This window comes from Poecilia mexicana, unplaced genomic scaffold, assembly GCF_051168715.1.
Source record: "Poecilia mexicana isolate PSO_F unplaced genomic scaffold, ASM5116871v1 scaffold_13, whole genome shotgun sequence".
In the NCBI taxonomy this organism is placed as follows: domain Eukaryota; kingdom Metazoa; phylum Chordata; class Actinopteri; order Cyprinodontiformes; family Poeciliidae; genus Poecilia; species Poecilia mexicana.
The window spans coordinates 17,020,332-17,044,667 of record NW_028263382.1 but is presented as its reverse complement, the minus strand read 5'-3'; the positions used below and the strand labels follow the sequence as shown (position 1 = coordinate 17,044,667).

General features: G+C 37.4%; 3 protein-coding genes across 3 annotated transcripts; all 3 read right to left on the bottom strand.

Moving 5' to 3' along the window:
- Positions 1–152: 152 nt before the first annotated feature.
- LOC106912349 (von Willebrand factor A domain-containing protein 5A-like) lies at positions 153–8,440 on the bottom strand. Its single transcript, XM_088011786.1, has 17 exons — positions 8,300–8,440; positions 7,976–8,023; positions 7,572–7,774; positions 7,263–7,485; positions 7,007–7,173; positions 6,802–6,916; positions 6,527–6,702; positions 5,775–5,863; positions 5,429–5,573; positions 5,077–5,156; positions 4,879–4,993; positions 4,626–4,784; positions 4,423–4,526; positions 3,424–3,641; positions 3,246–3,260; positions 1,840–1,872; positions 153–1,325 (listed from the first exon to the last, which is right to left on the bottom strand). The coding sequence occupies exons 2-17, from the start codon at positions 8,016–8,018 to the stop codon at positions 1,285–1,287; spliced, it is 1,926 nt and encodes a 641-aa protein (XP_087867912.1). The 5' UTR covers positions 8,019–8,023; positions 8,300–8,440; the 3' UTR covers positions 153–1,284.
- Positions 8,441–10,824: 2,384 nt separating this feature from the next.
- Positions 10,825–17,941, bottom strand: LOC106933835 (von Willebrand factor A domain-containing protein 5A-like). Its single transcript, XM_088011789.1, has 7 exons — positions 17,828–17,941; positions 17,651–17,665; positions 14,481–14,513; positions 12,813–12,845; positions 11,838–12,067; positions 11,279–11,402; positions 10,825–11,174 (listed from the first exon to the last, which is right to left on the bottom strand). Coding segments are annotated over exons 2-7 (501 nt in total). The 5' UTR covers positions 17,652–17,665; positions 17,828–17,941; the 3' UTR covers positions 10,825–11,094.
- Positions 17,942–19,465: 1,524 nt separating this feature from the next.
- On the bottom strand, positions 19,466–23,894 carry LOC106933843 (von Willebrand factor A domain-containing protein 5A-like). Its single transcript, XM_015013363.2, has 10 exons — positions 23,786–23,894; positions 22,104–22,166; positions 21,775–21,977; positions 21,466–21,688; positions 21,210–21,376; positions 21,005–21,119; positions 20,731–20,906; positions 20,248–20,336; positions 19,908–20,052; positions 19,466–19,622 (listed from the first exon to the last, which is right to left on the bottom strand). Exons 2-10 carry the CDS (start codon positions 22,144–22,146, stop codon positions 19,539–19,541), a joined length of 1,245 nt encoding a protein of 414 aa, XP_014868849.2. The 5' UTR covers positions 22,147–22,166; positions 23,786–23,894; the 3' UTR covers positions 19,466–19,538.
- Positions 23,895–24,336: the final 442 nt, after the last annotated feature.

The window sequence follows — 24,336 nt, the reverse complement described above, 5'->3', positions numbered from 1 at the left end:
ACTTGTGGAGCTGAATCAAACACCACTAACATAAGAAAAGAGGGGAAGAAAAAAAAACAAACAAGTACCAGAGGTGTTATTAAAATAAATAATAGTTGTTTGTTAATCTTTAAAATGCTGGACTAATTCTTTGTTACATTTCCATCCTTACATTTAGTTAATTATTTTGGGACCATACCTGTCTCAAGACAAAAAATCAAATAATTTTATGCTGATAAACTGTCACTGAGCTTCTTCTCTGCATGTACCTTGTTTTGTTTTAGCGAACTAATTGATCAAAAACACATTTTTTGTAAAACTGTGGTTTTACATACAGTGGTTTGCAAAAGTATTCATACCCTTTCTACTTCCCAATTGTATACTACTTTGTGTTCAATTTTCATATTAAATTACAATAAAAATATTTCTGTTTGTGGTTGTATTGTGACAAAATATGGACAAGTTTGTGGAGTATAAATATGTTTGCAAGCCACCATTTCAAAGACAGAGAGGATTTTACTGACATTTAATCAATCAGGAAATTAAAGTTGCTGAGATTTTTAGGTTAGGCCCCAAATTCTCTTAAATTAAAAAGTTTAAGTGAATAAACTTAAGCTAATTTCATTTCAAACAAATTGAAAATTCTAGTTTGAGAAAATCTCATCATAGTTTCATCCTTAAAATATTATTCTACATTGCGGTTTAAGTCCAGAGACAATGTGATTTATTTTCAACAGATAAGATGTAAATCTTCCTAAATCTATATTGGCGAATCTCTTCTCACAATTATAGAACTGCACTAACTGAAAATACAGAGATAAATTTACTTCATGGAAACATCAATTTGGAGAAAATAAAACATTTTTCAACAATGAGTTTTTTGGTCGCATTGAAATAGATGGAAATACTTTTTTTGCGTCACACCAGTCACATAATCAACAGGTGTCTGTTACTACTGGCAGAAAAGAAAAGACAACAGGAAGCATGAGAATGATGATTTGTTATTGAGGGTTTTTTTTGGGCAATGTAATTAATTTTGTAGTTTTACTTACTAGAGCCTAGTGGACGTGGATAAGGAACAATCATCACAAAAGCAGAAAAGGAGAAAAAAATACAGGGTAAAATATACATTGAATGAGCTCTTCCAAAATATCTCAAAGTAAGAATTAAAACCACAACAAAACAAAACTATTCATCCTTTATAAGTAAGAGCATACCATCAACATCACCAACCATATAATTAATAAGTTATAGAACAAAAATATCTTGTGTTATTTATTATAGTTTTACTTTGTTTTGAAGCATTTACTTACGAGCTAGTCTTCGTGGAGCTGAACAAGCCATCACTAAAACAGAAAAGGAGTAAAAAAATCAGGTGATATTAAATTAACAAAAGTTGTCAATCTGGAAAAAAAGATATTCATCAACATTATCACCTTAATTAAAGACACAGGTCCATGTAAAAAGTAATTAAATTAGGATGAAAATAACATAAAAAAGATAGAAATTAAAAAGGATGCATATATATGTATATATGCATGCATGCAAACAAACAAACAAACAATCTGGTCTGATATGGAGACTGAATAATTTAACCAAAGCAGATTTAGCGGTGAAACAAATCTTTCAAAACTGTATCACAAAAACAGAAAAGGGGGAAAAAAATACAGGGTAAAACCTACATTGAATGAGCTCTTCCAAAATATCTCAAAGTAAGAATTAAACCACAATAAAACAAAACTATTCATCCTTTATAAGTAAGAGCATACCATCACAATCCATATAATTAATAAGTTATAGTACAGAAATAGCTTGTGTCATTTATTGTAGTTTTATTTCGTTTTTGAAGCATTTACTTACAAATTGGTCTTTGTGGAAGTGAACAAGCCATCACTAACACAGAAAAGGAGTAAAAGAAAAAAAAATGATATTAAATTAAAAGTTGCCAATCTGGAAAAAAAAGATATTCATCAACATCATCACCTTTATTAAAGACACAGGCCCATGTAAAAATAATTAAAACAGGATAAAAATAACATAAAAAAAGATAGAAATTAAAAAGTTAAGGTTTGAATCTCTCGCCCGTCAGCCAGCCAGACAGACAGACAGACAGACAGACAATCTGGTCTGATACGGAGACTGAATAATTTAATCAAAACAGATGTAGTGGTGAAACAAATCTTTCAAAAACTCTCTCCTGTTTCTGTTTGATTGATAAAAGATGCTACCATCTACTTTGTTGTGGATTCTCAAAGTTTTCAAAGTTTTCTTAAAATGACAAAGTATTCATAGAGGGATAGTTTATAAGTGAAGATGCATCACAGCAAGTTAGAATCAACATTTTCAATAAAAGTTAACCACAGTTACAACTATTAAAATTTAATTTGCAATTCTATAGTCCTAGTTTGAGAATACGTCATCATAACTATTAAAAATGGTTCTCATACAATGTCTATTTCTAAGCACTCTAGACATCTTGTAGTGCATAAAATATATGTTTTAGCTTTTCTCATTATGGTAGATACATTATTACAGAAAAAGCAAATATGTCTGGAAACCTGTCCCTTACAAAGAGCTCACACAGTGATAATTAAACTAAAATTAAATAAAACAATTCATTATTTATTGGGAATAGCATACTATAACCATCCATTTAATTGGACACTGGAGAGTTATTATGCTCTAGTCATTTAAATTGTAGCTTATTTAAATTAGTTAATCACATTTAACCAAGCTGCTTTTGTTTTGCATTATACATACATATATATATATATATATACATATATATATATATATATATACATATATATATATATATATACATATATATATATATATATATATACATATATATATATATATATATACATATATATATATATATATATACATATATATATATATATATATATACATATATATATATATATATATATATATATATACATATATACATATATACATATATATATATATATATATATATACATACATATATACATATATACATATATATATATATATATATATATACATACATATATACATATATACATATATATATATATATATATATATATACATATATATATATACATATATATATATATATATATATATATATATATATATATATATATATATATATATATATATATATATATATATATATATATATATATATATATATATATATATATATATATATACTTCAGAGTGCTCAACAAACTCCTTAGTATTTTTGATTTCTTTGATGCTTTACTTACTTTGAGGTAGAAAAGCTGCCAGCCCATCAGAAGCAGAAAATCGGAGAAAACAAAGACATTTCAAGAGAGATCAAAGGTGGTAATATTATCAATAGCTTACATCTTAATATAAATTACATATGAACATCAACAAATCTCAATCCACTGACTGAAAAAATAAATAAAATAAATCACTGACCTGTCGGGACATTTCTGCGCACCAGCGGTCCTTGAACTGCCTTGCCGCTGTCTTTGTTGACAGCAATGAAGGCAGTGAAACAGCTGCTTACTCCTGATTGGACGCTGAGCTCCACCACCTTCTTCTTCACTTTTTCATCCTGCTGTCCTCTTCGTGTCCTCTCCTCTGACTCCAGCGAGCGAATCACAGTGCGAGCAGCCAGCCTGTGGACTGTTAATCTGAGACAGGAAGGAGAAACACCAACATCTAACATTTGATGGAGATCAAATGTTTTCTATGAACACAAACTGCCTCCTTTCTCAGTTTCAACCTTTTCCTCTCATCATGCTCCTTTACTTTTCTTATGTCCCAAAGGTAAAATAAACTACTTTTTCATTCATTGAGGAGGAATGTCAATCTTTTTTACCTTTACTATTCATCAATAATTCCACATTTCTTAAAATTAAATCAAACTCAGTTTCTGTTAATATCACTAATCTGATCCTTTGTGTGTTTTAAACTTGAGTACCGAGGTGACCTCTCAAGATATCCTCTTGCTTTGCTTTTGATTCCAAGATAACCTAAAATGTCCACATCTTACCTTAAATCTAAAAAAATATACAGTTTTATAGAAAGGGAAAATAGAAATAACATGTTTATTACGTCAAATTAGGAGCTACAAAAATAGCAGCACAGTTGTTTGTAATTTCACCTTGCAGCAACAAGGTGAGTTTTTTCCTGGTATTTCTTCTTCCTTCCACAGTAAAAAAGTTTACATTAAGGTTGACTGGTGTCTTTAAATTACCCTTGGCTATGAGCGTCTCTGTGTTGCCGCATGATGTCCTACCAACTTGTCCATATTGTACTCTGCCTCTTAAGAAACAGTTATATGACAACTATGAAGGGATGAATATTTTATATTTCAGTGACGGAGATCCTTGAAATTGTTGGAATACCTAATTTCAACAACACTATGATATGTCTTGTCAATACTGTCAAACCAGGATATAAGGCGTTTACCCAGAGTCCTCTGCAGGTTTAAGATTGAAGTGCAGCTGGTTCTGAGAGGGATGACCTGCCAGGCTGTACTTCACTGTCACACTGCAATCTGCTTCCTCTGAACTCTGAGACATAAAAAATTACAAAAATAGATACAAATATAGCAATATGTCATGCTAAATGCTTTGAGAGAGAAAACACAAAGTGAGATCTGGTGACCCTACCTGTCCTGTAAGCTGAGCATAAATCAGTGACCTCTGACCCTGAAATATTGCTGTAATTGGTGGAGACAGAACGGTGGCAGATACTCCCTTTGGTAAATCCCAGGAGACAGAAATGTCCTCCACAGCTGGCTGCAGTGAAAACCTGAGTGACTGCATCACCTATGAATTAAACAATAGTTGTGAAATTATTTACTTTTACTATAATCACATTTTCATAGTTTTTTTTTTTTTTTTTTTTTTTTTTTTTTTTTACCTTTGGTTGCATCCTGTCAGCCCCTGTGATGAACTGAGCGTGACCTCCGCCCTCTTTGGCCATCCCATAGATGAGAGCAGAGCTGGCTCCTTCTCCAATCCCAAAAGAGAAACACCTACGATACAAGAGTTTGATTTCAAACTCACAATAGCATCAGAACATGAACCAGACTGGGAATCTGTGTGTTTATGGTTTCACCTGTGGGAGCCTGCATTCTTCTTAACAAGATCAGTAACTTCTTTGGTGTTTCCCACCTCTCCGTCAGTGAAGACAAACACCTGAGAGAGGAGAAAACACCAAACGTGTCAGAACCAAACAGGAGCTGCAAGTCTTGTGGAGAATCTGTCTGAGAGGAGTCTATCTCTGATGTTTTAGTAACACAACACAAGTGGTGTTAACATGGATGAAGAGCAACAAAAGGTGACAAATAAGACCAACCAGTTTGTTGAACAATTCACAAAGGGGTGGAGAGCAAGGAGTTGTTCCGAACAACCACAGTGTTTATGCAAGACTAAAATGATAAAACAGGTTTGGTGCAATATCAGCTGACCTGTCGAGGATGTTTGGGAATGCAGGCTTGGCTGTAAATGTGTTTGAGAGGCTGAAGAATTTCTGTTCCTCCAAGATTAGACCCCATTTTTTCAACCTTTTCCAGAGCCTCCTTCATGGTCTTGTCACTGTACTCCACACTCGTACTGCCAGAAAAGTAGGAGATATGTCAAATAAAATCATGATAAATATCAAAAGCCACAAAACGTACTATAATCTCTTAAAATGATCACCAAGTTACAGTTTTACATGAAATCTTCTGTGGAAGGGTTAGTAAGAAGAAAAAATGAAATATAAAAAAAAACTTATTAAAGGGTGTTGAGGATTGGGAGTTAGATGTCACTCACGGGAAGATGTGTTCAAAGGAGGATCCAAAACTGTAAATGTTGAAGTAGCAGCCCATTGGTAAACTCTTCAACAGGAGCAGCAGAGTGTCCTAAAGAAAGACAGGAAGTAAAGAACACACTTAGAGAGAGAAGGAAACATGCTTTGACAAATTACATACAGGTGTAGTTCAATTTAATTAATTAATGTATTTAAGAATCGTTGAAGGTGCAACAGTAGTTTGTGTCAGTGAGTGATTAAGAAATATTCACACATTATTTTTGTCAGACACAAGTATGAGGATTTGTTTTGCACAATTTGTTTTGGATCGCTTGGGGGAAAAACTGCAATGGCTAAATCGGGTACAATTTCACTGCAAAGACCCCATGAAGTAGCGCATACGTGCTAATTTTAACCATGATCTCTCAGCTACGGTGGCTCATAAAGCCCAAAGAGACATATATTTGTTCGACAAGCAGGTGTCTCTTAAGAAGTGATGACTAATATCTATTGTGAGATATTACTAAAGGTAGTACCTTTAGTAAAATAACAACAAGGTAATATATTACCTTGTTGTAAGATACTAAATTTTGTAAGATATTACATTTAGTAATGTAATATCTGGCAATATCTTACATATCTTACAATATCTTACATTTAAATTTTTATTACATTTAGTAATATCTTACATGACGTAAGATATTGCCAGTCATCAACTCTCAACAAAACCCTTCTAAAGTAATTTGAACTATCGAAGTAAAACATGGATAAATACCTTTGCACTGCTGATACGAGTTTCTTGTGGTGTGCTGTTATTCATGGGGCAGCCCATACTTCCTGATCGATCCACCAAGAACACAAACTCTCCACAGGCAGCGAGTGAGGACATCACTGATTGGGGGAACTCTGGGTAAAGGCTGACCATCACCACTGGATCACCCATCAGAGAGTCTGGGACATGTTGGAGATGGAAAAAAGAAAAAAAAAACTTAAACCTTCTGATACTCTAACATTTAATAATCAGTAATACCTAAACTAATCTGTTCTCACCAGGTTTGGCAGAGGCCTGTCCTGCCTCCACCACAGCAGAGGGCTGGTGGGCGTCTTTGTAATAAATCAGTAGCTCAACGTCTCTGTCAAACTTGTGTCCAGCACCCAATTTAACCTACAGTTGAAAACAAGAAACAAGAAAACTGAAGTGATTTATCTTGTTTGTAATAACTACATCCAGCAGTAACATCAGCTCTCTACCCACCGTGGCCTGAGTTTGATCAGCGTTGAGGTACTGAAGAGGCTCCAGAGAACAACTGGACTCTATTTTAGAGATTGGACGAGGAGAGGAGACCTGGGCAGAAAAGGACAGACTGTAGGGCACCAGAGAGGCTGGAACTGAGGTCACCTGGACACTGGGACCTTCACTACCTGGAAACAACATGAGAGAAAAATGGGAGTCACTTAGTTTTTAGTTAAAATGTATATGAGTGCATCCATCTCTTGGCTGGTTTTCCTACCCTGAGGTTGGTATCGAGGGTTGAGCACAGCAGGCAGACAGAACCTCAGCCCATCATCAGCCTGCACAGCCAGCTCAGTGACATACTCCAGCCTGATGGTGGCGCTCTCTCCTGGAGGCAGACTGCCCACTTTCAGAGAGAAGATATCTGGACTCTCGTCACTCTCCTCCAACAGGAAGGCCTGCTGACCGGAGCTCAGAGCATCATCATACTCCTCCTGAGCCTGCAGTCCACATGAAGCATGTCAGCAATGTTCACTTTACTGTGTTTCAGCTTCTTTATAGAGAAGACATCTTTGTTCCAGCTCACCTGCTGTTTCTCCTTCACCTCAGCTACAATGTGTGTTTCTCCAATCTGAGCACTGAAATGACACACAGCAGCATCTCCAGGCAGAGGGAAGACAAACACAGCCTCTAGAGGTTTGTCCTCCTTGTTCTCATAGTTCAGAGTGGAGACCAGAGTAGCTACATGGTCCTTCACCTCCAGCTGAGCATCAATGCTCTTCAGAGGAACTAAAGCAGCAAAACAAGGACATGAATAAACCATAGAAAATGTTTTAAAGTGTCTAATTAAACTGTTTAAACTTCCTATGGTTCTGCATTTTGTTTAAAACAAGTTCTGTGAAGAGTCAGTAAATCAATTAGATTAAAAAGAGAACATGACTGCGGAACAAACATAAAATCTGTTATTTTAGTTCGTTTTCTATCAGGTACCTGATTCCTTCCTGTCAGTGACCAGACCACAGCAGTTCACCATCGTGCCTGTGGGAAATAAACGAAGAGGCGTGCAACGCTGGGAACAGCTGACCAGACAGACCAGTCTGGTCTGGTCTTCGTCGTATTATAAACAAATACAACAAATGCGTATTTTATCCTTCTGATGCTTAGGAAAACATCGCTGTAAATAAAAAAATAATAGTATCTAAAACCAACAATTGTTCAAAACACGACTGTCTGCAGCTGCTTTAGCTCTGATCAATCTTTAGCGTTAAACGAATCGGAACTGCAGAAACAAAAGTAGATGAGAGGAAAACTTACCAGTAAGAACAGTTGCTGATAACAGAGATATGTTTTAGGTTTACAGACCGCTGTTAACGAAGCTTCGTCCGCTGCTGTCTCTGAATTTTCGTTCAAGCTGCAGCAGGAAATATGAACACGGACCTGCTGAGTGAGTTTGGGTTCGTTCACGGAATGAACTGAGTGGGTGGAGCTTGAGCATAAAGTCTGTCATGCTGCGAATCACATGGAGACAAACTGCACTTTGGTTGTTTCTCGGTCTGCAAACTCTTCAATAATACATTCGTAAAACGATATGTAGAATATATATGTGTCCTAGAAGAAAAAATATTATTTTCTCTTTTCGTCTTTTTAAAAAAATATTTTAGAAATCGCTTAAAAATGTTTGCAAGCTTTTTATCATGAGCACATGTTAATACTTTTTAAAAAAACGATCAAAGATCAAAATGCCACTGATTAATTATTAAGGGTGGGATTCACTGAATGAATGCAATCCTTCAAAAACTCTCAATAGTGTTCAAGTCTCACTATAGAGTCCCCTCTCCTTTAACCCTAAAATAGAGGACACCTTAATTAATTTGCAGGTGTTCTATCCTGTACACATCTGATTGAACATCGTGTTGATGTAGTTGATACATAGCTTAGAAAACAACAACTTTACAGGACTAATTCAAGAGAAACGGAAGCATCTGGATGATATTGTTGATTACATACTTACGAGAAAATGCAACTTTGCTGGGAATATAGAAGATAACAAGTTAATTGTTTTCCTCTCCGTACTTGGTTTGAACCGTCTAAGGTCACAGTCTGCAAGTGCAAATACCAGAGTTGTGAACTAAACTGAAACGGGATACTTCCCTTTCTTCCCCTCTTTGTAGAAAGATGGTGGATATTAAAAGCGATATACTTTCATCTTTTTTTTTTCACTTTCCTGGACTAGTCAGAGGAGTCATTGCTCATATTCTTTGCATAATTTCTTAATAAAATAATAATCAATATGCATTTTGATTCATTTGTTGATTGACTCAGTGTTTCACTTTAGGTAAGATTTATTTATTTCCTTAATACTAAAAATGCCTTTGCTAGGCATCAAGACCCAAAGCCTTTCCTCTGGGCCTTTGTGCTCATGTGTTTGCGTTTCAGAGATTGAGTGGCTGTTGTCTCCACCGAAGAGGGTAAGAGAAGATCCATCACTTCCTGTGACTGCTTGCTCCTTTTTCTTCTTGCTTTCTACCTCTTGCAGTCTCTGTTGCTCCATCTCAGGCATGTTTTTTTTTCTTTTGGTTTTTGTTAATTCAAATTTTTGTTTTTCTCATGTGTTGCTTTCCTTTATTTGTTATAGTTCTTAAATCTCTATGTTTGAATTTATGCATGTATCACAGAGGAGGATAAACCAATTTTGAACATTGACAAATGTCACCAGTCACTAAAAGACAATCAATACAATTGAAAGTGTCTTCCCCAGTGTATATATACTGCTCAAAAAAATAAAGGGAACATTTCACTTTGTGTGTGTGGCTCCAAATCCAGGCCTCCATTGGTTAATAAATTTGATTTCCATTGATGATTTTTGTGTGATTTTGTTGTCAGTACATTCAACTTTGTACAGAACAAAGTATTCAATGAGAATATTTCATTCATGCAGATCTAGGATGTGTTATTTGAGTGTTCCCTTTATTTTTTTGAGCAGTGTACAATACTGAAACCATTTATTTTGTGAGTAATTTTGTCAGCCAATAACAATGTAAATTTGACTTTTCAGCACCATGGACAGTAGCACAGTGAGAGGTCAGATTTACATTAGATTTAAAAAGTGTCCCTATGCCACAATGTGCATAAAGTCTGTAGATACTAACTGAATAATAAAAAAAGATTAAATTAAAAAGTCTTGGACTTTTTGGTTTCAGCAGAATTCTCTTTCATCACTGAAAGACGAGTGGGATACAACTTGATGGGTAAAGAAACTTAGCACTAGGTGGCGCTACTAAAATATATTTACAGGATTCCGTCTTTCTGTTTTTTCCTACCTAAACAAAAGCAATCGAAGTTAAACAGTAAATGTATCCCAAAGTTTAGTTTCCCAGCTAAAAGTATGATTTGAATATTTTTTGGGGGGGCGCGGGGGGTTGCAATACTTATTTTGAGAGTTTTGAACATTCTTTTAATGTGAAGTTTGTGGATGTTAGAATGAGTTTCAGAGTTGGCTTCATGTTTAAATTATTAATAAAAGAATCAATGGTTTATTTTCAACTGCGTGAAATTGCCACATCAAATGATTCATGTTTCTATTGTTAAAAGTTTGACTAAAAAAACATCATCAAGGTTTCAACAAATCTTCCTCTCAAATTCCATCACTTTTACTGACATTCTAATAGGATTATGTCAGAGTTTGATGGTAAATAGGTTTTAGAAAAAATGTACGCTCTGGGAGTGATTTTATTGCAATATTCTAATAATATTTTGAAATAACACTTCTTTACCCGAGTACCCATTCTGGCTCTGCTGCCAACCTGGAGTTATTTCACTGAATTAAAGCCAAAACTCAATTTGGACAAATTGTGCTTTATTTGACAAGATGTACATTACAAACAAACCTGACTGCAACTGGTCCAGAAAACCAGCTTGTGAGTTAGTTACAAAATCACCATTTAACTAATATTTACACATCTTTGGTGTCTTTGCTTTTTAAAACTGCTTAAAGCATAGAAAGGCTGAACATTATAACTAAACACAGAAAGAACAGCAATGAACTATTACATCCTCAACAAATGCAGCATAGTTTCCATAGTAAAGCTGAAGGCTGTTCATGGAAAACCTCAGAGGCTCAGAGCTTCTTTCTTCACGCTGCAACCCAACAGTTTATTTCCAGCTTCAACACACTCTGACACACATGGAGCTGAAGGAAAGAAAAGATTCACCAATGTTATTTTTGCATCCAGTTTAACTTCTGTTTTAATACACACTTAAAAACAGGAGTTCCCTGGTGATTATGTATGTTACCGTTCTGAGCTTTAATCCATGATGCAGCCTTCATAGACAGAAGCTCCCACTCCTCCTTTGCATCCATCTTAAAAGCATGAAGCCAAATCAGAGCCAGAACGGAGGCCCACACTTCATTGTTGACCTGATGAAACACAGAGAGATGAAACAGGACAACGAATAGAAGAGATGTTATACAGCTGCTTTCCTTCACTGAGGCGGCACTATGAAGTATCTCACTGACTACTTGGAGATCAGCAGTTACTAAGTAAGTATGTATGTGGTCTTAGTTCTGGGTTTAAATTCACTAAAGGGTCTTTCTGTGAGGCTCCTTCATGTTCTCCCTAAGTATATGTGTGTTCTCTCTGTGTTCTATGGATTTCAGTGTGAAAATATGCATGTTAGGCTAATTGGTCAGATGGACTGGAAGTCGGTGTTAACCCTGCTTCTAGTTAAACTCCCCTCTTTGCAACCTTAAATGTTAATTTTTGTTATTAATTATTATTATTATACAAAAACTCCTATTTAATATTTACATTATAAGATGTTTTTAAAATTATTATTTTAGACTACAACCCACCAATTCTGGTTTTGTCTTTTCCACCTCCTCTTTGGTCTTTCCCAGCACAGCAGCCAGATCTTCATCAAGCATCCAGCTGCCAGACGCTTTCTGCAGGGACACCAGCTGCAGCAGAGGGTCTTTATGGGGCTGCACAGGTTCCGGGACATACCTGGCTGACCCAATTGACCTCTCTATAACAAAAGGTTTTGCATCTATCCTCCCATGAAGCATGTTCTTATGAAAGATGTCTAGAAAAAAAAAGAAACTTAGCATTACTGAGGAACGTCATCCATCATTATGGTACAAGTAAATGTTTCTGCATGTGTAATTGAATAATGCATCATTTAACCCTCCCACGTTATAAAGCGTGGTAAAAAGCAGAGAGCTTTTACAAGCACCACTTTTACAAGTTAGTACAGTTTTACAAGTTTTCTTAGTCTGTGGTTTTGGGAACTGACGGTTTGACGGGACAACCCCCGCTTCCTTCTTGTCTTGTTGTCCGAGTGTCACACAGCATGGGAGGGTTAACAGAAGGAGGCGTCTTTACTGAAAATTATTGCCTGCCATATATTCATGACAATCTGACAGCAGTATTACTCTTTCACAACAACGATATACAGAGGTTACATTACATTACATTATTTATTTATTAAAATTTTAACTGCTGTAGTTTTATTCATCAGTAGTTTCAGGGCTTGGATGTTGTTTTACTTAGCAATGCCTGTCAGATGCTGGAGCCCAAATTGACTAAGAGGATATTTCTGACTCAGTGTTTGAAAACACAGCACCATCTAATGGTCAGTTTCTGCTGCAGATTACTAACATTTTAAATGACAGAACCATTCAACAATATATTTAACATGTTCCTAATTTTAAGGTTAGTCCATTTAAATAAACAATAAGACCAAACGATGTCATTCAGTTTCTCATCACCAATAATAGATGGAGAACAGTTTAATGATGTGCTTGAGAATCATTCATTGATTTACTTACTAGAGAATATTCCACCTTTTTTCTTCTTTGGAGCTAAAACAGACAATTGAAAACACATCAGAATCACAACAACAACTTCAGACAATCTAACTGTGGCTCTAGTAAGACCTGGAACTACCATGTGTCCAAAATGGCTGAACAAAAATCCAATATACACAAATCCTTATACTTGGTGAATGATTTCAGAAACATAAGACAAAACAAATGTAAATTTAGTGAGAATTATTCAGACACAAGCTAAAATAAAACAAGAGCAGTCTGTGAAAAGGCTCATGTGTTAATGTGTTCTGTAGATGATGGATGTGTTTACATCTGAATCATTAAACTAAGATCTGATTTCATTTGACCTTTAGATCAGTTACTTAGACTGTCCAGTTGAATTTAAATCAGTAGGGGTGCATGCTGTCTGACCTCTAAGCACATTCAGTGACAAACTATCAATTAGAAACTGCCGAGGGGAACAAAACAAACAAGTACCAGAGGTGTTATTAAAATAAATAATAGTTTGTTACTGTTTCAAATACGAGACTAATTCTTTGTTACATTTAGTTGATTATTTTGGGACCATTCCCATCTCAAAACAAGAAAATCAAATTTTATGTTGACAAACTGTCACTGAGCTTCTTCTCTGCATGTACCTTGTTTTGTTTTAGTGAACTAATTTACCAAAAACACATTTTTTGTAAAACTAGTTTTACATACAGTGGTTTGCAAAAGTATTCATACCCTTTCTACTTCACAATTGTATAACTACTTTGTGTTCAATTTTCATATTAAATTCCAATAAAAATATTTCTGTTTGTGGTTGTATTGTGACAAAATATGGACAAGTTTGAGGAGTATAAATATGTTTGCAAGCCACCATTTCAAAGACAGAGAGGATTTTACTGACATTTAATCAATCAGGAAATTAAAGTTGCTGAGATTTTTAGGTTAGGCCCCAAATTCTCTTAAATTAAAAAGTTTAAGTGAATAAAATTAAGCAAATTTCATTTCAAACAAATTGAAAATTCTAGTTTGAGAAAATCTCATCATAGTTTGATCCTTAAAATATTATTCTACATTGTGGTCTAAGTCCAGAGACAATGTGATTTATTTTCAACAGATAAGATGTAAATCTTCCTAAATCTATATTGGCAAATCTCTTCTCACAAGCATAGAACTGCACTAACTGAAAATACAGAGATAAATTTACTTCATGGAAACATCAATTTGGAGAAAATAAAACATTTTTCGACAATGAGTTGTTTGCTCGCATTGAAATAGATGGAAATACTTTTTTGTGTCACACCAGTCACATAATCAACAGGTGTCTGTTACTACTGGCAGAAAAGAAAAGAAGACAACAGGAAGCAGTAGGAGAATGATAATTTGTTATTGAGGGTTTTTCGGACAATGTAATTAATTTTGTAGTTTTACTTACTAGAGCCTAGTGGACATCACAAAACCAGAAAAGGAGAAAAAAAATACAGGGTAAAATATACATTGAATGAGCTCTTCCAAAATATCTCAAAGTAAGAATTAAACCACAATAAAACAAAACTATTCATCCTTAATAAATAAGAGCATACCATCAACATCACCAACCATATAATTAATAAGTTATAGGACAGAAATATCTTGTGTTATTTATTGTAGTTTTACTTTGTTTTTGAAGCATTTACTTACGATCTAGTTGTTGTGAAAGTGAACAAGCCATCACTAAAACAGAAAAGGAGTAAAAACAACAGGTGATATTAAATTAACAAAAGTTTGCAGGTGAAGATGCTTCACAGCAAGTTAGAATCAACATTTTCAATCAAAGTTAAACACAGTTACAACTATTAAAATTTTATTTGTAAATCTACAGTCCTAGTTTGAGAATATGTCATCGTAACTTTATCTATTAAATATGGTTCTCATACAATGTCTATTTCTAAGCACTCTAGACATCTTGTAGTGCATAAAATATATGTTTTAGCTCTTCTCATTATGGTAGATACATTATTTTCAACAGAAAAAGCAAATATGTCTGGAAGTCTGTCCCTTCCAAAGAGCTCACACAGTGATAATTAAACCAAAATTAAATAAAACAATTCATTCTTTATTGGGAATAGCATACTATAACCATCCATTTAATTGGACACTGGATAGTTATTATGCTCTAGTCATTTAAATTGTAGCTTGTTTAAATTGATTAATTACAATATATATATACACACACACACACACTAGAGGTGTGACGATCGATCGGCCACCGATCATAATCGGCTGATTAAAGCTGCAGCATACGTATTAAAACTTTCGCTGTCCTAACATGACAGATAATCTCTAAAAAAAGAATCGATCTCCTCCCTGTTCTGCATAATTACTCAGCTCAGTCAGAAGCAGCCAATCAGAACTAGCAGTAATCAGCTAGCCGCCATGCTATCAGGAAGTTTTCATCAGTAACTCAGGATTGTTTATTGTAATGGAACCTGTTTTTGCCTTTGAATGTTAAGTTTTATACTTGAATTTTTTGGCAATGTTGAGAGGTTTTACTTTGACTCTTTGTATTATTTAGCCTCTTCAGAGCCTTCATATGTTTTCAGTCTGTTAAAGATAGTATTACCAATAGCAGTACAATTTGCACAATGCCTGTTTTGTTTAGTTTTCTTCTTGGAAAAAGTTATTAAAAACAAGTTTTTGTCTAAATTAAGGTGAATTCATGGTTCCTTTTTCCACATAATGTAACCGGTAGTGTTTATGATTAAAAAAAAAAAATTATGTGATCGGAATCGGCAGGAAAAAACCTGACCGGCACATCTCTAATACACACACACACATATATATATATATATATATATATATATATATATATATATATATATATATATATATATATATATATATATATATATATATAAAAATTCCCTTCTCACCCTCCGCGGGTGGTCTCTTTCATCCTCTGAGCTCGGGTCCTCTACCAGAGGCCTGGGAGCTTGAGGGTTCTGCGCAGTATCTTGGCTGTGCCTAGAACTGCACATTTCAGGACTGAGATGTCTGATGTTGTTCCTGGGATCTGTTTGAGCCACTGCTCCAGTTTGGGGGTGACTGCCCCGAGGGCCCCTATGACCACAGGCACCACTGTGGTCTTGACCTTCCAGGCCTTCTCCAGTTCCTCTCTGAGGCCCTGGTATTTCTCCAGTTTCTCATGCTCCTTTTTCCTGATGTTGTGGTCACTTGGTATTGCTACATCCACCACAACGGCTTTCCTCTGTTCTTTATCCACCACCACAATGTCCGGTTGGTTCGCCATTACCATCTTGTCTGTTTGGATCTGGAAGTCCCCACTTTGACCTCGGGGCTTCCAGTCCATATTCGGCACAGATGTTCCTGTACACTATGCCCGCCACTTGGTTATGTCGTTCCATGTATGCTTTCCCTGCCAGCATCTTGCATCCTGCTGTTATGTGCTGGACTGTCTCAGAGGCCTCCTTGCACAACCTACACCTTGGGTCTTGTCTGGTGTGGTAGATCTGAGCCTCTATTGCTCTGGTGTTTAGTGCCTGTTCCTGGGCGGCCAGGATGAGGGCCTCTGTGCTGTCCTTGAGTCCAGCTTTCTCCAGCCATTGGTAGGATTTCCTGATATCAGCCACTTCAGTTATTTGTCGGTGGTACATCCCATGTAGGGGCTTGTCTTCCCATGATGGTTCCTCCAGCACCTCGTCCTCTGTTCCCCATTGTCTGAGACATTCGCTGAGCACATCGTCCATTGAGGCTTTGTCCTTGATGTATTTATGGATCTTGGATGTTTCATCCTGGACAGTGGCTCTCACACTCACAAGTCCTCTGTGTACAGTCTCAGGGTGCTGGATTCTCCATGCATGGTTAGTAGCTTCCGAGTCTTAACGTCCGTGGCCTTTATCTCTTCCATTGGCCAGCTAATTATTCCGGCAGGGTATCTGATTACTGGTAAGGCATAGCTGTTTATTGCACGGATCTTGTTCTTGCCATTGAGCTGGCTTCTCAGGACTTGCCTTATTCGTTGGAGGTATTTGGCTGTGGCTCCTTTCCTTGTGACCTCATCGAGGTTGCCATTTGCTTGTGGTATTCCGTCTTTTCCATGATGGATATTGGGTCTCATAGTTGCTCTTATAGCCGAGCATTTCAAGCCGAGCTTGTATATCAGCTCATTGGTTTCTGTTATGGTGTTGGTAGGGATTGTTCTCAATGCTGCATTCACATCTTGAATGAGACTTTCTGATGGTACTTCACTCAGCCGTTGTAATTGGCGTCGGGGTTGCCTGGTGTTCATTCGGGCCATGATTCTCTCTCTCAGGTCAGTTGCTGTCTCGTTCAGCTTTGATAGTTCGTTCATTACTGGGGCTGCATACCCAGTCTCGGGGTGGGGAGTAGTTAACTCCCCCCTGACCTTACCTTTGGGCTCCTCCCTTTTGCCGTAGCATTTGTGTTGTACCTCGTCAATCTCAAGTTGTGATAGCAGTTGCCGTTTGCGGATGTTGGAGCACTGAGCTACTAGTTGTTTGGCAGTCATTGTAGACTGTGGGTGTCGAAGTAACCATTCCACCCTCAGTCTTTGCATGTAACCCCTCTGACTAGGGTTACTTGAGTAGTAGCATTCCAACAGATCCATGTTTTCGTCTCTCGCCCATTTCCGTCTTGTTCCAGTAGCCCATTTTTCATCAAGGTGCTCTGGTTCCCCAGCACCTGACGCAGACCTTGTTTGGCCGGGCGACGTCTGAGCCGGCATGTTATATATATAGGGTTAGGGTATATATATATATATATATATATATACACTTCAGAGTGCTCAACAAACTCCTTAGCATTTTTGATTTCTTTGATGCTTTACTTACTTTGAGGTAGAAAAGCTGCCAGCCCATCAGAAGCAGAAAATCGGAGAAAACAAAGACATTTCAAGAGAGATCAAAGGTGTTAATATTATCAATAGCTTACATCTTCATATAAATTACATATGAACATCAACAAATGTCAATCCACTGACTGAAAAAATAAAAAAATAAATCACTCACCTGTCGGGACATTTCTGCGCACCAGCGGTCCTTGAACTGCCTTGCCGCTGTCTTTGTTGACAGCAATGAAGGCAGTGAAACAGCTGCTTACTCCTGATTGGACGCTGAGCTCCACCACCTTCTTCTTCACTTTTTCATCCTGCTGTCCTCTTCGTGTCCTCTCCTCTGACTCCAGCGAGCGAATCACAGTGCGAGCAGCCAGCCTGTGGACTGTTAATCTGAGACAGGAAGGAGAAACATCCAACATCTAACATTTGATGGAGATCAAATGTTTTCTATGAACACAAACTGCCTCCTTTCTCAGTTTCAACCTTTTCCTCTCATCATGCTCCTTTACTTTTCTTATGTCCCAAAGGTAAAATAAACTACTTTTTCATTCATTGAGGAGGAATGTCAATCTTTTTTACCTTTGTTTACTATTCATCAACAATTCAGTCAGCAACATTTATGGTAGCAGGTGAAGGAAGATAATGTTTCCACATTTCTTAAAATTAAATCAAATTCAGTTTCTGTTAATATCACTAATCTGATCCTTTGTGTATTTTAAACTTGAGTACCGAGGTGACCTCTCAATATGTGCTCTTGCTTTGCTTTTGATTCCAAGATAACCTAAAATGTCCACATCTTACCTTAAATCTAAAAAAATATACAGTTTTTATAAAAAGACAAAATAGAAATAACATGTTTATTACATCAAATTAGGAGCTACAAAAATAGCAGCACAGTTGTTTGTAATTTCACCTTGCAGCAACAAGGTGAGTTTTTTCCTGGTATTTCTTCTTCCTTCCACAGTAAAAAAGTTTACATTTAGGTTGACTGGTGTCTTTAAATTACCCTTGGCTATGAGCGTCTCTGTGTTGCTGCATGATGTCCTACCAACTTGTCCATATTGTACGCTGTCTCTTAAAAAACAGTAATATAACAACTATGACTGGATGAATATTTTATATTTCAGTGTCAGAGATCCTTGACATTTTCAAAATACTACCTCATTTCAACAACACTGTGATATGTCTTGCCAATACTGTCAAACCAGGATATAAGGCGTTTACCCAGAGTCCTCTGCAGGTTTTAGATTGAAGTGCAGCTGGTTCTGAGAGGGATGACCTGCCAGGCTGTACTTCACTGTCACTCTGCCACCTGCTTCCTTTGAACTCTGAGACATAAAAAATTACAAAAATAGATACAAATATAACAATATGTCATGCTAAATGCTTTGATACAGAAAACACAAAGTGAGATGCTGGTGACCCTACCTGTCCTGTAAGCTGAGCATAAATCAGTGACCTCTGACCCTGAAAAATAGCTGTAATGGGTGGAGAGAGAACGGTGGCAGACACTCCCTTTGGTAAATCCCAGGAGACAGAAATGTCCTCCACAGCTGGCTGCAGTGCAAACCTGAGTGACTGCATAACCTGTGATTCAAACAATAGTTGTAAAATTATTTACTTTTACTATAATCACATTTTCATGTGTTGGTGCATTTTTACAGTTTTTTTTTTGTTTTGTTTTTTTACCTTTGGTTGCATCCTGTCAGCCCCTGTGATGAACTGAGCGTGACCTCCGCCCTCTTTGGCCATCCCATAGATGAGAGCAGAGCTGGCTCCTTCTCCAATCCCAAAAGAGAAACACCTACGATACAAGAGTTTGATTTCAAACTCACAATAGCATCAGAACATGAACCAGACTGGGAATCTGTGTGTTTATGGTTTCACCTGTGGGAGCCTGCATTCTTCTTAACAAGATCAGTAACTTCTTTGGTGTTTCCCACCTCTCCGTCAGTGAAGACAAACAACTGAGGGAGGAGAAAACACCAAACGTGTCAGAACCAAACAGGAGCTGAAAGTCTTGTGGAGAATCTGTCTGAGAGGAGTCTATCTCTGATGTTTTAGTAACAACACAAGTGGTGTTAACATGGATGAAGAGCAACAAAGGGTGACAAATTAGACCAACCAGCTTTTTGAACATTTCACAAGTTGTGGAGCACAAGGAGTTATTCCGAACAACCACAGTGTTTATGCAAGAATACAAAGACGCCCACCAAACCTGATAAAACAGGTTTGGTGCAATATCAGCTGACCTGCCGAGGATGTTTGGGAATGCAGGCTTGGCTGTAAATGTGTTTGAGAGGCCGAAGAATCTCTGTCCCTCCAAGATTAGCCTCCATCTTTTCAACCTTTTCCAGAGCCTCCTTCATGGTCTTCTCACTGTACTCCACACTCGTACTGCCAGAAAAGTAGGAGATATGTCAAATAAAATCATGATAAATATCAAAAGCCACAAAACGGCTATAATCTCTTAAAATTATCACCAAGTTACAGCTATACATGAAATCTGTGAAATCTTTAGTAAAAGAAAAATGAAATAAAAAAAGAAACTTATTAAAGGGTGTTGAGGATTGGGAGTTAGATGTCACTCACGGAAAGATGTGTTCAAAGGAGGATCCAAAACTGTAAATGTTGAAGAAGCAGCCCATTGGTAAACTCTTCAACAGGAGCAGCAGAGTGTCCTAAAGAAAGACAGGAAGTAAAGAACACACTTAGAGAGAGAAGGAAACATGCTTTGAAAACAACTGTGGAAAAAACTGCAATGGCTAAATCGGGTACGATTTCACTGCAATTACCCCATGAAGTAGCGCAAAACATACATGCTAATTTTAACCACAATCCCTCAGCAACGATGGCTCGTAAAGTCCGAAAAGACATATTTGTTCGACAACCAGGTGTCTCTTAAGAAGTGATAACTAATATCTTATCTATTGTGAGATATTACTAAAGGTAATACATTACCTTTAGTAAAATAACAACAAGGTAATATCTTACAAGAGGTAAGATATTGTCAGTCATCAACTCTCAACAAACACCCTTCTAAAATAATCTGAACTATAAAACATGGATAAATACCTTTGCACTGCTAATACGAGTTTCTTGCAGTGTGCTGTTGTTCATGCCGAAGCTCATACTTCCTGATCGATCCACCAAGAACACAAACTCTCCACAGGCAGCGAGTGAGGACATCACTGATTGGGGGAACTCTGGGTAAAGGCTGACCATCACCACTGGATCACCCATCAGAGAGTCTGGGACATGTTGGAGATGGAAAAAAGAAAAACAAACAGGAACCTTCTGTTATTCTAACATTTACTAATCAGTAACACCTAAACTAATCTGTTCTCACCAGGTTTGGCAGAGGCCTGTCCTGCCTCCACCACAGCAGAGGGCTGGTGGGCGTCTTTGTAATAAATCAGTAGCTCAACGTCTCTGTCAAACTTGTGTCCAGCACCCAATTTAACCTACAGTTGAAAACAAGAAACAAGAAAACTGAAGTGATTTATCTTGTATGTAATAACTACATCCAGCAGTAACATTAGCTCTCTACACACCGTGGCCTGAGTTTGATCAGCTTTGAGGTACTGAAGAGGCTCCAGAGAACAACTGGACTCTATTTTAGAGATTGGACGAGGAGAGGAGACCTGGGCAGAAAAGGACAGACTGTAGGGCACCAGAGAGGCTGGAACTGAGGTCACCTGGACACTGGGACCTTCACTACCTGGAAACAACATGAGAGAAAAATGGGAGTCACTTAGTTTGTAATTAAAATGTATATGAGTGCTTCCATCTATTGGCTGGTTTTCCTACCCTGAGGTTGGTATCGAGGGTTGAGCACAGCAGGCAGACAGAACCTCAGCCCATCATCAGCCTGCACAGCCAGCTCAGTGACGTACTCCAGCCTGATGGAGGCGCTCTCTCCTGGAGGCAGACTGCCCACTTTCAGAGAGAAGATATCTGGACTCTGCTCACTCTCCTCCAACAGGAAGGCCTGCTGACCGGAGCTCAGAGCATCATCATACTCCTCCTGAGCCTGCAGTCCACATGAAGCATGTCAGCAATGTTCACTTTACTGTGTTTCAGCTTCTTTATAGAGAAGACATCTTTGTTCCAGCTCACCTGCTGTTTCTCCTTCACCTCAGCTACAATGTGTGTTTCTCCAATCTGAGCACTGAAATGACACACAGCAGCATCTCCAGGCAGAGGGAAGACAAACACAGCCTCTAGAGGTTTGTCCTCCTTGTTCTCATAGTTCAGAGTGGAGACCAGAGTAGCTACATGGTCCTTCACCTCCAGCTGAGCATCAATGCTCTTCAGAGGAACTAAAGCAGCAAAACAAGGACATGATTGAACCATAGAAATATATCTTATTGCACTTCACAGTTTCTGTGCTTAAAATACTTTCTGAGAAGAAACCAAGTGTAGTTTGCTTTCAAACAGCCGAGTACCTGGTTCCTTCTTTTCAGTGAGCAGACCACAGCAGTTTGTCATTGTTCCTGTGAGGCAGACAACTTTGGGGGGAAATGGGTTAAAAAGCTTTAAAGTAGGCAGCTACTTTTTTGATATCACAAGCTAACAAAGAAAACATTTACAATTAATCAGGAAAAACTTAAACTTATAAAGGGGACATGACAGTGAAGTATTGCGCTTAAAAATCAGATTGAATTACTTTAAATAAATTAATCTTTTAAATGGTTGTGTTTTGTGGTACATGGAAGTATATGTTGAGATAGATATATATTATCATCTTTACACTTATATACCACATTATGGCATGGGAACATCAAAAAGCGCCACATAGTAGGATTGACAAGCAATTTCATTGCTAACTTCACAGTAAAGATCGTGGAACCAGTGACGGAACAAGTCGGCGTCGGGGCTAATAACCGGGCCTTTTATACCCAAAATAACAAAGCTCCTGAAAACATAATTTTATAAAATACCAAAAAAAGTCACTCATATTTGACGTACAAATGCTCCAATCTACCTAGTTTACAATCCGTTTCTAAGTATCTGACTGATGATGACGTTGTGGATGGTTGGCGACGTGTTTTACCCAGAATACACTTGGAGACAATATCAGCAATCAACTTGTAAATCTGTATGTCATAAAGTTAAATGTAAGAATGAAAATTAAGCCACTCATATAGCAGAACGTTTTATTCAATATTTTACAACCACCATGTCACTAAAATAATTCGGTCTTGTAAAGTTATTAGCAACCATGAGTCAACAATGACTGGGGCAGCCTACTATATAATCTACTGGGGGACCATTCTGTTTTTTTTATAATCTACATACACCATACTCAACAGGAAAGGGCCCACCTTCTCCAGCTCTCATCAGATGTGATACAGACTTGGATCTCTGAATTCATATTCTGCCTCTCATGCGGTCCCCCTAGGCCCGGGTTCGGGGGGGCCGCCGCCCCCCACCCCACCCATAGCTCCGCACCTGCATGGAACTGCGGCATTTTTACTTTAGGGTGTGTCACACCACAAGCATCTCAAAAATCTCAGGCTTTAGATGAATTTTGTTAAGTTAAACAACAGCAGGGGCGCAGCTACATATTATTCAGGTGGATGCGAAAACATAAATCGGCGCCCCCCCCCCGCCCCCCTCCAAAAGGAAGGAACATAAGGGTGAAGGAGCGTAAGGGCGCGGTGAAGCGTATGCGAGGGCATCATCGGCGCGCCGCCCCCTCCAGACGGGGTTTTTGACGCCCCCTCTGGTGCAGCGCCCCTATGCGTTGCATGCGCTGCATACCCACCTTTTGCGCCACTGAACAACAGAAAGATTTTAAGTGAGCAAAAAATTTATAGTAAAGTTTTCTTAATTTCTTTGACACTATCAAGATATAGCTTGATAGTATTTACCAAAATAAATATTTTTATTTTAAAATAGTCAGTTAAAAATCTTCTCAAGAAAACGTACAAAGTTCAACCGGGTGTGTCAAAAGGTGGGCTTGACTGCATGCAAACCAAGTAACGTGGAAGACTTTCTTAGAAATGCGATGACTCCATTGGATTTGCTTTTACGCCAAACCATAGCTGTTTTTGTTTGTGATGGTCTAAGTGCTAGCAAGTGCGTCAGCTCAAATAAACTCAGAAAAGAAGAGAAGAAAGCTTACCAGTGAGGACAGACCCTTCTCACGGAGAAATGCAGAATTTACTGCGCGTTAAGAGCTTCTGCTCAAACAAAACCAAAGCAGCTGTTCCTCTATCTGGAACGCTCGTTTTTCTGGGAACGCACCGGGTGGGTGGAGCATTGACGGTGAAGCCCAGCCTCTTGCGTACGTAGCCTATTTGCTTACAGTCTCTGCTGGTCCATTTTAAAATGAATATGTTTACATTTTGAGCAAATTTATTTTTAGCTGTAACGTTTTTATTTCCTTACTCTTCATCAAACCGCACCTCTTTCCCTTCTAGTGTATCATGGACAGCAACAACCGATTCACATGAAATGACAAAGCATTCTAAATTATCTGATAACTATTATAAGTTAAAGTAAAGCATTGGAATTGAGCTCATGTTTTAGTTTTAAAGACAGTACTTCTAAAGTTCTTCAGGTTTTGTTTTTGAATGGAAAACCTTTCTATCTTTTTAAAAACCTTCCTTGAGTTTTCAATGTGCTTTTATTGCTTATCTGTGCAAATGGCAATAAATTATATTCTCTCCATCA